This window comes from Melanostigma gelatinosum, assembly GCF_949748355.1.
Source record: "Melanostigma gelatinosum genome assembly, chromosome: 20".
Lineage (NCBI taxonomy): Eukaryota > Metazoa > Chordata > Actinopteri > Perciformes > Zoarcidae > Melanostigma > Melanostigma gelatinosum.
In genome coordinates, this window is record NC_136653.1 from 9,832,017 (window position 1) to 9,848,040 (window position 16,024).

General features: G+C 43.6%; 1 protein-coding gene across 2 annotated transcripts; it reads right to left on the reverse strand.

Moving 5' to 3' along the window:
- Positions 1-7,918: 7,918 nt before the first annotated feature.
- slc35b3 (solute carrier family 35 member B3) lies at positions 7,919-14,401 on the reverse strand. 2 transcript variants are annotated; one of them, XM_079291702.1, is made up of 10 exons: positions 14,182-14,401; positions 13,013-13,239; positions 12,655-12,776; positions 12,357-12,511; positions 10,685-10,792; positions 10,425-10,522; positions 10,213-10,305; positions 9,875-9,986; positions 9,604-9,673; positions 7,919-9,044 (listed from the first exon to the last, which is right to left on the reverse strand). In XM_079291702.1, exons 2-10 carry the CDS (start codon positions 13,226-13,228, stop codon positions 8,894-8,896), a joined length of 1,125 nt encoding a protein of 374 aa, XP_079147828.1. In that variant the 5' UTR covers positions 13,229-13,239; positions 14,182-14,401; the 3' UTR covers positions 7,919-8,893. The 2 variants fall into 2 exon arrangements, with proteins under 2 accessions (XP_079147828.1, XP_079147829.1); XM_079291703.1 differs by having other exon boundaries at positions 13,013-13,242.
- Between the last annotated feature and the right edge of the window lie 1,623 nt (positions 14,402-16,024).

The window sequence follows — 16,024 nt, forward strand, 5'->3', positions numbered from 1 at the left end:
CCCAGAGGACTCGAGTTAAAAGGGTGCGAAACACAGACAATCACAATTACACGTTTTCTTTGAATTGTGGAAAGACAAACTGCAGTTAAAAGGGACTCCAACGCGTCTTTTGCATTATTAACAACCATGATGAAACCACAAAACAACTTTTAAGAGAGGGGGGGCGGACAAACAGACAATTAGGCAAACGTGGCTCATCATGAAATAAAAGCACAAAAAAGAAAAAAGAAAAGCAGTGCAGATAATGCATTTTACAAATGTTTAATTAGGCCGTATTAATCAAAGGCTTTCCTCTTCCCTTTCTCTTTCTTTTCTATATTCTCCTCTCCCCCCTTCTCTCTCTTCCCTCTTTCTTTTTCGTGATAGATCTGCAGCGTGACCCCCAGTTAATTGAAACCCAGGAGACTCTTCTTGCATAAAATCAGATTTATCTATCCATAAAAGGATTTCGTTAAAAATAGTCCAAATCCAGTGGCTCACAACTAAAAGCCTGCAGCTACCGAGGCGAGCCTGGCTCCAACCCCTTTCGCCCTCTCTCAGTCGCCACGGTGAAACAAGTGCTGCCTACTGCTAACTAGCTGGGGACCCATTAATTAATTGCAGGAAAACACAGACATTATGTCTGTGGGGCACTTCTTTTTCTCCCCCAAAAGAAAGAAACGATTGTGTGTGTGTGTGTGTGTGTGTGTGTGGGTGTGTGTGTGTGTGTTGTCCCTCATCCACAGCTCTTCTGAACTGTCTCCAATGTCCCCCAGACTATAATAAGAGGAAAGTAATGATGGGCCATAGTGATAATGAAAAACCATGCATCAAACAAAACACTGATTCCATGAGACAGGTCAAATGAATAGCTGGCAGAGTGGCAGAGAGCCGGTCCAGTGTTGCAGTTTTCCACCAAGAATGAGGAATTTTCTCTTTCACTGGTAAACGGAAAGCGTTCGTCGGCAAATATTCAAATGTTTTTGTGAAGATAATTCTCTCTGCCACTGAGAAGGAAGTCGTGGTTTGTCTTGCGGGACGGGAAAGACAAATGGTTCCGTATTGAAATTGAAGACACCCTCTGCAGGAAGAACAGCGTGAGGTTCACCGGCGATGATGTTTTTAGGCTTGTGTATTTATTGGCTGTGGCCCCTGCATGTTTATTGTCACCACAGTGGTCGTCTGGGACTGATGGTGGCCCGTGTCCAAATACCTCTGGATTTATAGCACCGTGGTCTCCCCCCTCTTCCTGCCCCACGGTGAGAGAGTTGTCGTTGTTTGGATCGGCGCCAGCGATATTGGTGCTGCCACGCCCTCTTGAGTTATTTGGGAAGCAGGGGAGGGGTCAGGAGCTGGGTACCTAATTAAAGCAGACTGGGATTTGCAGGGAATTCATAGGAGAAGCAGGGACGTTGTGACTGGGGGGCCTATTATTGATGCGAAGCCCTGAGGACGTGAGTCACATATGGGCCTCTCTATCTGTAGGCTTCCCTTTTTAATTCGCTATCATTAAGCATAAAGTGCCACCTCGCTCGCATGCAGCCGCTGACATTGTGGGAAACAACAGCACCGTTACGACTGTGACGTGCATGCGTTTGCTTGTGGGGATTCGTGTGTGTGTGTGTGTGTGTGTGTGTGTGAGTGTGCTTTTATGCATTTATTTGCGCCTGTGTGCCTTGTTTGGCTCTGAAGTGATACATGATGCGGCTGTGTTGTCTCTCCAATCAGTGCTCCCAGACCCCCCCCCCCCCCCACACACACACACACACACACACACTTCTTTCCTTCCTCAGGAAATTAATAGGCGGCTGCCACTGATGCGTTAAATTGCTTTGCGTTGGGCGCTGTAGACAACTGGATTATTTATTCTTTATATTCTCCATATTGGAACAACTGCCTTCTGCTTCGCTATTGCTTTTAAATGAGCTCTTGTTTCCCAGTGTAGTGTTCTGTATGTAATTGTTCCAAACCATCACATGGTTGGAGGTTTGCTATTCTCTCATCTCATGATGTTTGACCACAAACGTAATTTGCCTATTTAAGAATAAAATGATGCCAAAAAGAAGAGTTCAAATTTAAATAAAGGGCACATTTTTGCCTCCGTTTGATGTCTAACTGGTGGATTGTTCCAAGGCATAATCTTTCATAAAAGGATAAAAGAGATCACATCTGAACGGATAATTGTCTGCCAGGTGTTTATTTATGTCTTTGTTGTTCAAAGAATGGTTGTTTCTTCTCAGTGTCAGTCAGTTAGCGTACAGAAACTGTGTGGAGCACCAACTGGTTGAAGGCATCTCGTGTTGTGAGTTTCCTCTCCCACCTGTCTGCAACAGTTCAGAGAGCCGGACCCCCCTCTCCGTGCACATATCAGAGTGCATCAGTGCATATCAGTGGGATGTTTGATGATTGTGATGTGAAGACAAAGATACTTTAAGGGCCGATACTTTTAGGACTCGTGTCATGATAATCTTCCAAACTGCCCTTGAGCAAAACATTTTACTTGATTTGCTGCTGACCCTGACCTCTCTAAATAAAGATATAAGTTCTGTTGAAAAATATGGAGATCATTAAGCTGTTATATTTTAAAGTATGCATTTTTATTGTCAAGACATGTCTTTAATCCTCAACCCATACAAAATGCTGCTTTCAGAGAAGTTCTTCAAAAACATGTATGTTATAGTTGTTGTCTTTGAATCCCGACATCAATCAATAAATCGAATGCTCTGACAATAAATAAATATATATATCTATATATGGTTTATATGGCTATCGTAGGACTATAATAAGCCCATAAAATCATCAATTTGGGCTAAATATCAAGATATCAATAAATTGTCTAAATCGTTTTTCAAACAAAAATACCATGATTCCAGTTTATCAGTGATGGGGATGTGCTGCCATTAAGTGGTGACTATATTTGGGTTTTGGACTGTTGATCAGCAAAAACAAGCAATTTGAGGATGTCGCCCGGGGCTTTTAAATTGTGTCGGTCATATTTCACTCTTTTCTGACACCGAAGGATTAATTGATTGAGAAAAAAAACCAAACAGAGGATGAATCGATGATAGAAATAAATAGTTGCAGCCCTAACATAGAGTCTATGCTCCTGGCTAAATGTGACTTTTATATGATATAATATTGTCATATTAAAGCATTAAGTGTTCCATTGTGCATATAGATCCCTATTTTCACTCTTGTTATCATTTTGTACCATGCAGCATGCCAGCTACTCACACACCAGCTGACAGAAGGCTTCTTCTCTCAGTACCCATGTGGCTCTGCTTCTGTCTTTGTGCTCCTACCGTGCGCTGAAGAAGGCCTGCTGTTTCACTTTGCAGTGGAGGTCTCCTCCCCCACCGGACCACTGTCGATGGGAATCTCCTTCAAACCCCTGCTGCTGCTCGGCCTGGCATCGCCTCGCGCTGCCTCCGCACATATGCATGCCATGTGGTGTCAGCGCCAAGGTGTACTCTGATGTTATGGGGCCTGATGGTAGCATATTCCCTGCTGATAGTGATGATTGCCATGCTCAGGTATAGCTCTGAGTGTGACGGGACTGTGCCCGAGCTGACCGGTTAGCCCCCTGCACCTCCGTGAGTCCGCAGTCGGGATTCAACATGGCAGCTGCCGGTTTACCAGGTTTACCAGGCTGCCGACCCTCCTCCCCTGTTCTCTATGCTCTATTTCACCTGGTCCTTTATCCTCTTGCCCGCGTGGCTTACCCGTCTTCCACTAACCCTCCCATTTTTCTATGTGGCTGAGCTTGGAGTAGAAGGGGCGACTCGCACACTGTGGCTGGTGCACAGAAGATTAGGGCTCCGCTGCTCTATATTTTGCATCCCCCAGTGCAACTTGAATGAATGCCTGGTGGGGAGGGATGCAAAACGGGGTCCATCCCTACCAGGAATTTCAAATGCTGTTTTATGGCTACAGGTTTTCTGTCACTACCAAGAAGGAAATCACTGACCTCCTTGTCTCACCCTTGATTTTTCTATTTTACAAAATAAGACACAATAAGATGTAGAGACCACCGGTGAATGTACATGCAATCCACAAAAGTTATTCAGATCAGGCCTTGGATGAGTTTCTCCACTTGTATTAAAAACAGCACAGAGTAATATCCAAGTTAGCTGTGATTTAATATGACAGTTAGTAGATTTTCCTTCCAGCGCACAGCGCAGACCAGGCAGCACCCATGGGAATCTCCTCTCCTGGCACACTGTTAACATTCCGCATTTGTCCGGCACTCTGTAATTTATTGGATCTCATCTGTCCAGGCTTTGATTTATATATTGATTTGAAAAATAAATAAAAGTGATAGGAACCTGCATTGGGGTGTAATGATGGACTGTGTCGACACGCAGGAGTAGGGATATGAAACATTGGGAGGAAATTAGATATTATGCCCCCAAGACAACTGCAGCCAGCAGCACATTCATTATTGGCTAGATATTTATTATTAAGAATTTCTCTTCATGAGTGACTGCTGCGGAATATTTCGGCCCTGCTTGAGCTACCAAATGGTGTCAGTGAGGGTGTGTGCGTGTGTGTCTCTACAGTATCTGTATATGTTAGAATGCACAAAAACAAATATTTGCATGCCATGTTGTCAGAGGATGCTGACAAGCTGAATGCAAGATTTGGTTTGTCATGCGTACACACACACACACACACACACTGCTGTACAAGCTCCTCAGGTAAAACTGAAACATGCATGCAGTACATGCATAGAAATCCCTGATCTTGTTCATACGCGTTCATGGAAACAGTGTGGTAGAAAAACACCAGAACACACTAGACAGCTGTTAAAAACTTCAACTCCTTGCCGGGACTCCCACCACCGCTCTGCACCAGTTTTAATCACAGCACAGTGCATTTTTAAACAGCAGTATAGAAAGGGGCCGCTGTCCAAGCCTCCAGAATTTTGATTTTATTTTTCTCCCCCCCCCCTCCCACCTCTCCGCTCTAATCCACTTCAATTACGTTTCCTCCCATTTCTCCTGATCACTTTACAGCTCAGCAGCACCTGTGCTAATTGTGGCGGCGATGATTGCTGATATGTTTTGCATCCTTAAAGGAGCCTGAGAGGGGGGACGACAGATAAACATCCAGCCGCGGGGCTTTTGGAGAGCGTGGCTCAGCCGAGCAGATGGCCATCATATTATATGAGGAGAGCTCCTCGCAGAGGCTGGGGTGCGGGTGGGTGGGGTGTAATGAGTCTGAGGTAAGAGGAGGAGGAAGAGGTGGGGAGGCTGATGTGGAGAGGGGAGGAAGGAAAGGAAAGGAGGAGAGATAGAATGAGGGAAGGAGATCAAAAGTAAGGATAGAAAGAGGGAATTCATGTGTGTGGGAAATGGACAGAGGAAGATGGAAGAAAGGAAGGATGAATGTTGTACATGTGGCAACACTGTCATAGTTCTTTTAATGCTTTAACATTTTGGGAAATATGCATATTTGCTTTCTTGAGCAAAGAAAGTGAATGAGCGTACGACAGATTTAAAATGTTCACATCTTCAAGAAATATACGAATAAGCGGTGAATCTCAAAGCATTCAAGTGGTGAAAATGGCATTTAATCATACAACTGACTCCATTCAAGTTTCACATGAATCTGCTCTCTCTGTATTTGTTTGTGCGTGCACCAAGGACGACAGGGATTGTGTACAAGTGTGTGTGTGTGTGTGCGCACATGTCTCTGTGAGAACTACTGTGTATCCCTCACCTCGCCACCTTCCTGCCCCCACTGAACTGATTGCGCCCATAATGAATGGGCTGCCAGCCCTCCCTGCTGTGGGTATCCGAGGCCGGGCCACACATTATATAGCAACCTATCTGAAGTGGACCGCATATTATATAGCAGCCCATTTGCTGGGATGATGAGCTCTGGACACCTCACAGTATTTATTAGGATGGGCCGCGGCCGTGTGAGAGCAGAGGTTGGGTGGCCGAGGTTACCAGGTGTGTGTGACCAGGTGTGTGTGTGTGTGTGTGTCATGGAGATTCGGGGGTTGGAGACAAAAGAGTACACCTGAAGGCCTATCTTGTTCCAGGATGTCCCTTAATCATACATGGAAACAATTCCACACATTTCATATTTCATCACCTTACTAAAGACACCTTAAGTCACATATGATTATATAAAAAATATTAAAATGTTTGTCCAAAACAATAAAAAAAAAAAACAGCTGACTTCAGTGGATAGCAAACTCCTATGTGGCTTTGAAAAATGGCCCAAATCCTCAGCGTACTAACAGGGGTCAGCCTGCTTTGTTAGGTGTGTTCTCCTGGTGCTAAAAGACAAATGATGTACTTTGCCTTGGGTCAACTGGGCTTTCCCATCCCATAATGACCTTTCAGGGAGCTCGAAGAGAACAGAGGTTCCCATGGCGATGAAGCAGTACCGTACGCCGCACATCAAAGGTGTATATAATGGCAAAGTAATGTTTTAACGCTGCAACATGACCTCTCCACCTCCAATGGACTGTTTCACTGTTCATCAATCACATAAAAACAGCGGCTAAGCTCGGCGCTGTGCGTCATTACAAATAAATAAATAAATAAAAGGCCTCTTGGAGAAAGTCTTCTCCACATTTCATGCTTGTGTGAAACCAGAATCTGCAGCCAAACCAGAATCTGCAGCCAAAGTCATCTTCTGTTTTTCAATTGAGTTACGTTCTCCCAGTATGGCAACACTCGCCACTTTGCTTTCTTTGGAAGAAAAACTTAGCAATTCTGTGTGTGTGTGTGTGTGTAATGCTGTACTGCCAAAGGTTCCCTGGAGGAGAGAAGATCTCAGTCATTTTGTCATCAGACACAAGCTGCCAAATTTTATGAAATACCAAATTACTAATTGGCCCAGCGTTAGGTTTCCCGCCTGGAAGTGAAACTGTAATATCTGGGCCTCTATTAGGATCACAGAGAGAGCCACACTCAGCTGCCTCCTGCGGAGCTGGCAAGTCTCTTTCATTTCACACCATGCGATGGCAGTGACACCAACACACACACATAAAGCGATCAGCAAGGACAAAAGACTTCTCAAACATTTCCAATTTATTCCAAGCCTATAAACACCTCCTTGATTTGGCCTTTTGGGTTTGCTACCGATGAAACAAAGTACGATTTTCAGCACTGGACATGTTAATTGATGTGTTATAACAGTTTATTGACCTCTGGAAGGCAATTCTCTTCTCACTGGTGTGTTTTCTATTGAGAGGTCAAAATGCACAGTCAGCAGACAGAACATCAGCGCTGCAGGGCACTTTGACAGAGAGGATGAGGATGGTTCCTTGAATCACTTTGCAGGGCTGCACTTTACAACTCGTTCATCTCAAGAGAGGAATTGAATCATATTTTGTGGATATTTAGACTCATTCATTTATTCTGGATGTGTCTTAGATTATTAGATCAAAAACAGTCAGTGGACACGAACACATCTACTGGGCCGTGATCATCTCGATTACATTTTCTTTTTGATTCAAAAAGATGCAGTGACTAAAACCAAAAGGGAGGGATTCAGTGAAGGTGGTGTCTGATAAAAAAATAAATAAAAAAATAAAAATCGGTGCAATCACCTCTTGCTACATGATAATGTAAACACATCATTGAGGAAATATCTCCTAAAATAATCTATAAACAATAAAATATCCATGAACGGCCCAACAGAGGAAACCGTGCTGCTGAAGAACCAGGTGAGCTTCATCACATCATCAGTTAGAGTGAATGGAGACTGGCATTCAGGTGGACACACACACACACACACACACACACACACACACACACACACACACACACACACACACACACACACACACACACACACACACACACACACACACACACACACACACACACACGATGGATCCAAATGAATAGGACAGCCTCGGCACAGTGAAGACTGCTGTTTATTTTCTGTCTAGCAGTGCTATCTTTTTTCAGGACTCCTAATCAAACATGCCCAAGGCCACTGGATGGATAAACACACACACAAACACAGTTTGGCAACATTTCAACTCTTCTCTCAAGCTGTGCAACTGAGGAACACACACACACACATATATATATATTTATAAAAACACTGGACTTTGAGAGAATTGTTTCAGTTTTTTTATTTTTAATGTGGAAAAAAAAGTACCGGTCGTCCCCTTTCACCCAAACACATGGCTAACAAATTAGGGCAATTTCGTTGATGTACACTGGAGCAAATGTCTCCGTATTCCCCAAAATGTAACCACATGATCACACATTTTTCACGAATTAGGGCGCAACTAGATATAAATTACCGATAAACTATGAAAACAAAAGCCACTTTCATCGAGACAATGATTATGGAAAACGAATTTCCCTATTTCTGGCACATACGGGGGGGGGCAAATATGCCTTCTTATTAATCAATATTACACTTTCATTTCAGTCACGACAGGATAGCATGTCGCTCTGTACTCTTTCCTTCCAACATTCCTCAAACCACTCATTTACGTGAACAAGCCGTTTCCAGTGCAAAACTCTGCCATTTGGTAAACTAAGGCGCTGGCTTCCCTCTAGAAAAGTCCTCAGTGTCGTCCTCCATGTTGGGAATGTTTGTGTGCGGGGGGGGGGGGGGGCTCTGAAGAGAGCCCACTAGCATTGACAGCCCGTTCCTTCAGTTTGCTGCAGAGAGTTTGAGTAGTTTCAGGCGCTTCTACACCAGTGGTGTAGTGGTACAGATGAGATACAGCGGCTCCGTCACCCGGCCGAGTTTAATTGTGTGTCAGCAGTTTTTCCAGGCTGATTGCTGGCCACACCTTGTATTCCCGTCCTTGGCTCAATGTTGATGTGGCTCGCCTGCTCAGACACGTGCTTCTGCACGCTGAGACGGGCGGGCCAACAGACAAGACGGTCTGCCAGCGCAGGACCTCCGCTACGCCCGTGGGTGCCTCCTATACGTTTTGGGAGAGAAATCGGACTTTCTTTCCAGTCAGCAGCCAGCCCCGAAGGTCGTTGATGGAGGGCAGCTTCATCTTCTCTCTGTTTTTACTGTAAACATTCAAGAAGATGCCGAAGAGCACCAGAAGGCCGCCCCAGATGTACCTGACGAGGGAGACACGGAAAGGTGAGCCGTTTTTTTAAAAGGACCGCCATGTGCGAACATCAGCCGATGCTAATTAAAGCTAACACAACAACTGGATATACAGTGTGAAGTAGAGCAGAGTTCAACAAGCCAGATGCTGATAATGAAGTCTTTTGGTTTAAAAAGTGTAAACTGCTGCAGTGAAAGGGGACTGTGAGTCCAGCATTGGAGGGCACACACCAGCTGGAGGGAGAATGAAGTTGGCGAAAGATGCTCAAGTTTTTTTGTGTGTAGCGTGTGTGTGTGTGTAGAAAGTTACGACAGACAAAAGAGCAGGAGAGGTAGAGCAGAGAACGAGACCCCTTTGACAGCACAGAGGAGTTGGAGGGCGAGCGGGAGTGAAGAACAAGGAGAAAAAGAGCGGTGGAGCAGGCGAGGCTCTGAAAATGGACTGAGGACATGAAAACCAGGGGCGGGGGAGCACACTCTAGTTTGAGTAGTCAAAGGGGGAGAGGCCAGTGGAGACGTGCTCTAAACTAGGAGAAAACTGATCAAAGCCAAAAAGGTGACCGGACTTACTGAAAAGTGAAAGGTTTTGCGAAGAACATGAAGGAAAGTACGATCGTCATGGCCTTTCTCCCGGTGGTCACTGCAAAGGAAGAGAAAAAAACGTGTTTTTATTTAATTACAAACAAGAAATAAAAGCTCAACAGATGTGATATCGATTGTGGTTTTTGAAAATATGAATTATGACTCAATTCTCTGTCTTAGATCAAATTACAAATCAATCACTGGTCGCATTATCCCAGAATGAAGATTAGAGCAGATTTGACAAGCTTGCGGCTCTGACCTGTGACTGCAACCAGGGCGCCAAAGAGCTTGATCAAGGCGAGCACGAAGGAGATGCCAAAATAACCCGTGAGGGAGAAGAAGAACGCATAACCGTACGTCTTCACGGGATGCTGCGGGGGAGGAGAGGAGAACAGATAACTATTGAGACATGGAAACAGAACTAAAAAGCTGCAATAACATCGGGACTTACAGGAAGCAAAGAAAGCATCTCGTGAGTATAAACGGCCTAAATTTAAAAGAAAGCAGCTGCCAAGAAGGTACAAGATTAATACACTGTAAAGTATTTTAAAAAGAAGATTTGACGTATGTAGTCCCATCGTCTTGAGCTATACTCACTTCTGAGCAGAATGCCGCCGCTGGCCCCAGTCCACCTACGCAGAGCAGGCCCGTCAGGATGTAGACAAAGCCGATGGAGTACGAGTACAGCACCTGTCAACGCAACCGCATGTGACCAGTCAGTGACATCACACACACACACACAGACAGAATAACAACAGTTACCACAATTCAGACAGCCTTATGTACATTCTTATGTAAAGCAGGGCTACCATTTCAGAGTTGGAGCCGTTGTGGAGTTTCATGGCTTTCTCCTGCACGTTTCCGATGGCGGCGTCTGCACACAGTGCCAGGGAGATGAGGAGAACACCTGTGTGCCACAAAGGCGCATTAAAAACACACAAAACTAAGAGCACGGAAATCCGAAATACACAAGCGCGTGATGTATTTTAGCGTACGTTGCAGAGAGATGAGATACTCCACACTTCTTATGCCACACGTATCTTTTAGAGCAGACAAAGACGGTAGTTACCTGTGGCGTTGAAGCTGGGGGCCACTTTGCTGTCTGCCAACGTGAACCATATGAGCCCCAGACTCATGCAGAGAGCAGCAGATACATCGGCCACATTATAGCGTTTACCTGGAACACAAAAAAAAATTTTGCACGTCAAATTCTGAACTCCGAATAAGAAACCTCGACTTCTGAAAATCTCCTAAATCACATTTTGGGAAAACAAGGAAGAAGTTTTAAGAGATTAAGCGGTAAAACTTCCAGAAGCTTTTTTTTGTTTTTTACGTCACAAACACGGAGACACCAATCTGAGACATCGCCTCGAGCTTGGCTTGCAAAGGAATCTTCAAAAGATGACCGACCTCTTTTCAAAATAAAAGAAGTTGACATTGGACACTGGATAAAAAAAAAGAAAAGTAACTTAAAGTTTTTTACATTGCGTATTTTTGACAATTGGGAGTTGGAGTTGAGGATGTGCCTGTAACAATACACTAAAAAAAAAAGAAGCAAAAGTTTGGACAAAAAAACAACAGGATGAAGGAGTCTTCCAAAAACTGTTTGACGGATAGATGCCTTGAGGTTGACAAGGGGACGCAGCATCAGGTCGACCGTGGTCGGCTTTGATTCCCTGACTCCCCTTTGAAGGGCCTCACATCAGATGCAACCCCCCCCCCCCTTCATCCATCCCCTCGCTCCCACTTTCTTTCCTCTTTGCATTCTAAGTGAATAAATTCTGTTTTCCACTCGACCCCTTGAGGGACCCTGGTCCTCACATCTATCCACCCAGAGAGAGACGCAAGAAGGCAAAAAAAATAAATAAAAAATACGCAAAACCTGTCTGACGTTCAGGACGCAGAACCTTGAGTGGGCCGGTGTGAGGATGAAAGGACGGACAGAAGTAGTGCAGCCGACTGGGCTCTGACAACCGAAAACAACAGACGTGGATGAAAAAGGAGGTACCCAACGTTGAAAGGTGGTCATCTCAAAGGGAACGTGTGAGATGACTGGAATGAGGTGTACAATGTTCCCTCCCCTGACTGATGACTATGTTTGAATTGGTAGTCAAGTTCAATAAAGAAAACGTGTAATAATGTCACCTTTATATTCAGACATTCATCTATCGTGTGAATACAATGTTTACTTTACAGATTTTTCTTTTAGTTCAGAGAGAAAAATCCAATTTCTGATGTTTTTGAACAGCGCAACATCCAATCGTCATCTTTGTGACTTTACAAATTTGTGATGAATTCACATTTAGAATTTAAGAGTTTGTATTAATGATGAAAAAACATACTAATTGGTGTGTTTGTCAACTGATCACAATTAAAAATCTCGGTCTGACAGAAAGCAGGAAACCTGGACCTGAACTTCAGTTAATTTAAACTGTTGATTCAGGTTCAAGCTGTTCGACAAAGCCAACTCAGCATTAACGCTCTGATCGACAAGCCTCGTTTAAACAACGAATATAACAGAGAACTTCAAACCCCAGAATTTAAGAGCAGATCAAATCATTTCATAGAGGATTAAAGAGGTTTAGAGCCACATCCACAGCTACAGAGCCCTACATATCAATCGCATATTATGAAGGAGCAAAATAATGTCTAGAAAAAAGCAAAACCCAGCAGCACAAGTAAACATATAGCTGCATCTGTAACGGCTGTGTATAAATACAGATAGAGTAGAATCAGCTTACCTTGTATAAACACTCCTCCGATCATGACAGGGATGAGTTTACAGCACTTAAAGATGACCTGTGTAGGGTAGTTCAAGTAGCCGAGGGAGGTGTTGGACAGGCCCATAGTGCCCACTGTTAGAAACGCTATGATCATGTAGGTCTTCCCCGGTATCCTGGAAGATATATAAAGTAGTTGAGAGACAGATTTTTAAAACAGATGTGTCGCTGAAGACGGTTTAACAAAAACACCGTCTAAAGATTTAATGTGAATTATAGCGAGTAGAGTCTTTCATTCCGGGAGCACGGGATTATTCACCTTCTGCGTTTGTCCTGCGTGAGCTGAAGCTCCACTAGTCCAAACATGGAGTAGAAGCCGAACTGGACCAGAGTGAGGTACCAACCAAAAGGCTTGAATCCCTCCACGGAAAATATCAACTCCTGGATGGAGGGCCAAATAAATAATCACAAAGCATGAAGCCCATTTTGTGGAACGCAAACTGTATTTATTTATCACATGGGTTGTCTTATGTGCCATCACTACCGGCATTGTAATTTTCCAATTCTAGAGAAAGCATCTGTAGATGCAAATAGACACACAGCGCCTTTACAGCACTATCCTTCCACTGTAACAATCGCATGCTTGTGTGCTCAGATGGCCTTTCTCCCCGTGTTACCTGCAGGTATCCATAGATGAGGTAAAAGACGAAGACTCCGGCCACACAGATCATGAACTGCGTGGGGGGACTGAAGCTGCTCAGGTTGATTCCCAGGACCCTCAGCTCCTCCACAGACTTGATGTGGGGCGACATCACCTCCGTGGACGACGGGATGGAGATCGAAATGTGCTTCCGGGAACTGTTGTAGCTCACCAGGCCATATTTGGCACTCATTGTGTCCGTGGCTGCTGGAACATAGAGAGAGAATTAGGCAATGACCAAAAAAGGAAATCATTTACTTCTTCCTAAGCGTTAAGCACAGCGCAGAGCTGTTGTAGAGAAGTTCAAGGAGGCATCACAGCATTCTTGTTGATAACCAAAATAAAACTAAATGATGGCTGAGACAAACTTTCATCATCTCAGCGAAGAGCTCTGCTAAGATAGTGACCATTCTCAGGGTCACAGTAAAAACAATAACCCTCGTGAAAGTGTTGTATGAAGTAACACCGGATCAACTTGATGCACCAAAGGAATCATGCCAAAATTAGATGTACAGGTGATGTCACTTCCTGTGTTATTTGAATGGCTGTTGTGGATCATGTTATGCAAAGGAGTGAACATTCAGTGATCCAGACAAACCTTGTGACACTGGAAACACTGTAAAAACTATTTGAGCACCCACTAGCATTCATGCTCAAACTGCTGCTGCATCACACCAGTTATTACACGCCATGTATCCATTAAAAGCCTTTTATTTAAGCACTTATAACATGATATGCTGATTTTCATTCTAAAACATGAAAATATGTTTTTCTGCTGACCTTTTTGTTATAACGTCACTAAACACAGCCTACACTTATAGAGACCCCAAAGCACCGCATCACATTCAACTCAACACCCGCATAGTTGTAGATTTGTAGTGTGATATTGAAATGCAACACATGCAGCATGTGTTTAGAAAAACTATGATAGCCAGTAACGTTAGCTGGGCTACATGAAGTAGCCGGTTGCTAACGATTTAAGTGGAAGTTTTCCTTTGACTAGTTAGCATATATTAGGCATCCACAGACGAGTGGTAATCCTCACAATCACGGTCATTTTATGAGGCGATTTGCATCAGCGATTTATTTCATTCCCAGCGCTGATTTCTCAACATGACAGGCAAGCTACGGTAGCAAGCTTGTTACCTTCAACAACACTTCCGGGTTTCTTTACGCTAGCTTATCCGCTTCTTCAGAGGCGATGCCGGTGACAATCATTTCCCTGGACGTGCAGTCTTCTTCTTTCGCACATTTTGAGCGTTTCCATATTTTTATTGTACAGTGACAAAGAGCCAGGACACGTTGGGATGCGTGTTAGCCTGCTAAAAGCGGACTGTTTCGGCTGCAGGAGCAGCCAACAACTTCCGCTCCACTCTGACCTCTGACGCGTTCGGGCTACGTAGCCGTACCCTGTCGCAGGTGAGATCACGACACATCATCGGTCCAGCATTAAGTTCGGTCTTAAATCTCTAAAATTGTGTTAGCCTGCGCCACCAACAGCGGAAAAGTGGAAACGAGTGCATGGTTTTAGTTGAACGTGAGAGGCTGCATGTGTTACCTGTTTAGAAGGCTCCATCAGAGTTGCAAGGCGAGCTCGCTGCCTCCAGTCGTACACGTCCACCTGTGCACATAACGTTACACGTTTTACTAGTTTGTCCAGATTAGCAACATAGTTTCCTCCCTTGATACTCATCGTAACGCATGTTTTTCTTTCCTGCACATATATATTTTTTTGGATAGTATCAATTTATGGATAATATCCTCAAATAAATAAAAACAATGCCCATTTATTCGACAGTCGAATTGATAATGTGAACTCTAAATCAGAAGCCTGAGGGAAACCCCCAATGGTAGAAAGTAACTCGTGCATTTACTCAAATAATGTACTTCTACAACTTTGAGTCACTTGTACTTTAAGTATTTCAACATTATGCTACTTTAAACTTTTATTCAACCACATTTAAAAAGGAAAATTCATACTTTTTATGAAAGTACCTTTGTCAATGTTAGCAGATTAGGATTTAGACTAAATAGATGTCATAAGTTTGACGAACAAAATGTATATTATATAAAATAAGATCCTTCTAGACGAGCCACAACATTGAAATGCTGCGGACATATTCAGTAAGTTATCAGCAGTGACTGATATGTATTTTTCAGGGCTGATACCAATTATTAGCAATCAAGGAGCCCAAACCGATATTTTGCAATAAATATACATACAAATTAGATAAGCCTTCAGTGGTGTTGATGGGCTATTGCTTGTGACATGTAGAGTTGTTCTGATATTGATACCAGTACCGGACATGTCTAAGATACAGCCAAAAGTACTGGATCTAGTATCGCTGAGTATGCAAGTCTCTGCACCGATCTGATATCACGTTGTCATATCATGAATCAACTTATTTATGCTATGCAGGAACAACAACAACAGTTGCCACTGATCTGTACATCCTGCTCAATCTGTACTGCACATGTGCAAACTAGAACTACAGACCGATGGTTAAACACTCTTGTGCACACTTTATTTACTCTTACAATGCTACACTGAGAACAACAAAGCTCTGTTGAAATCAGAAGGAGAACATTAGCAGCACAGTCTCTCTTGGGACAGCTAACAGCTGTTAACAGAGGTTCTATTGAGTTACATTATTATACGTTCAAGGTTCATGGAGTAAAACTGAGTGTTGGAGAAATTTGATTAAATCCATTTGTTTGAGGGATATGTTTTCATAGCAATATATAAAATATATTAGAGAGAGAATTGTGACTTGTTTGACTTTGTTTTTAAACGCACAGTTACTGGATCAGTACTCTGTATCGGCCGATATGCAAGTTCAGATATCGGAATCAGGTCTGAAAAGTGAAGCCAATTCGTAAGCGCCTTAAACTTGCATTCTATCAAATGGCCATCAGGGGGCGACTCCTCTGGTCTGATTGTATAGAAGTCTATGAGAAAATGACCCTAATTCTCACTTGATTTAAACAT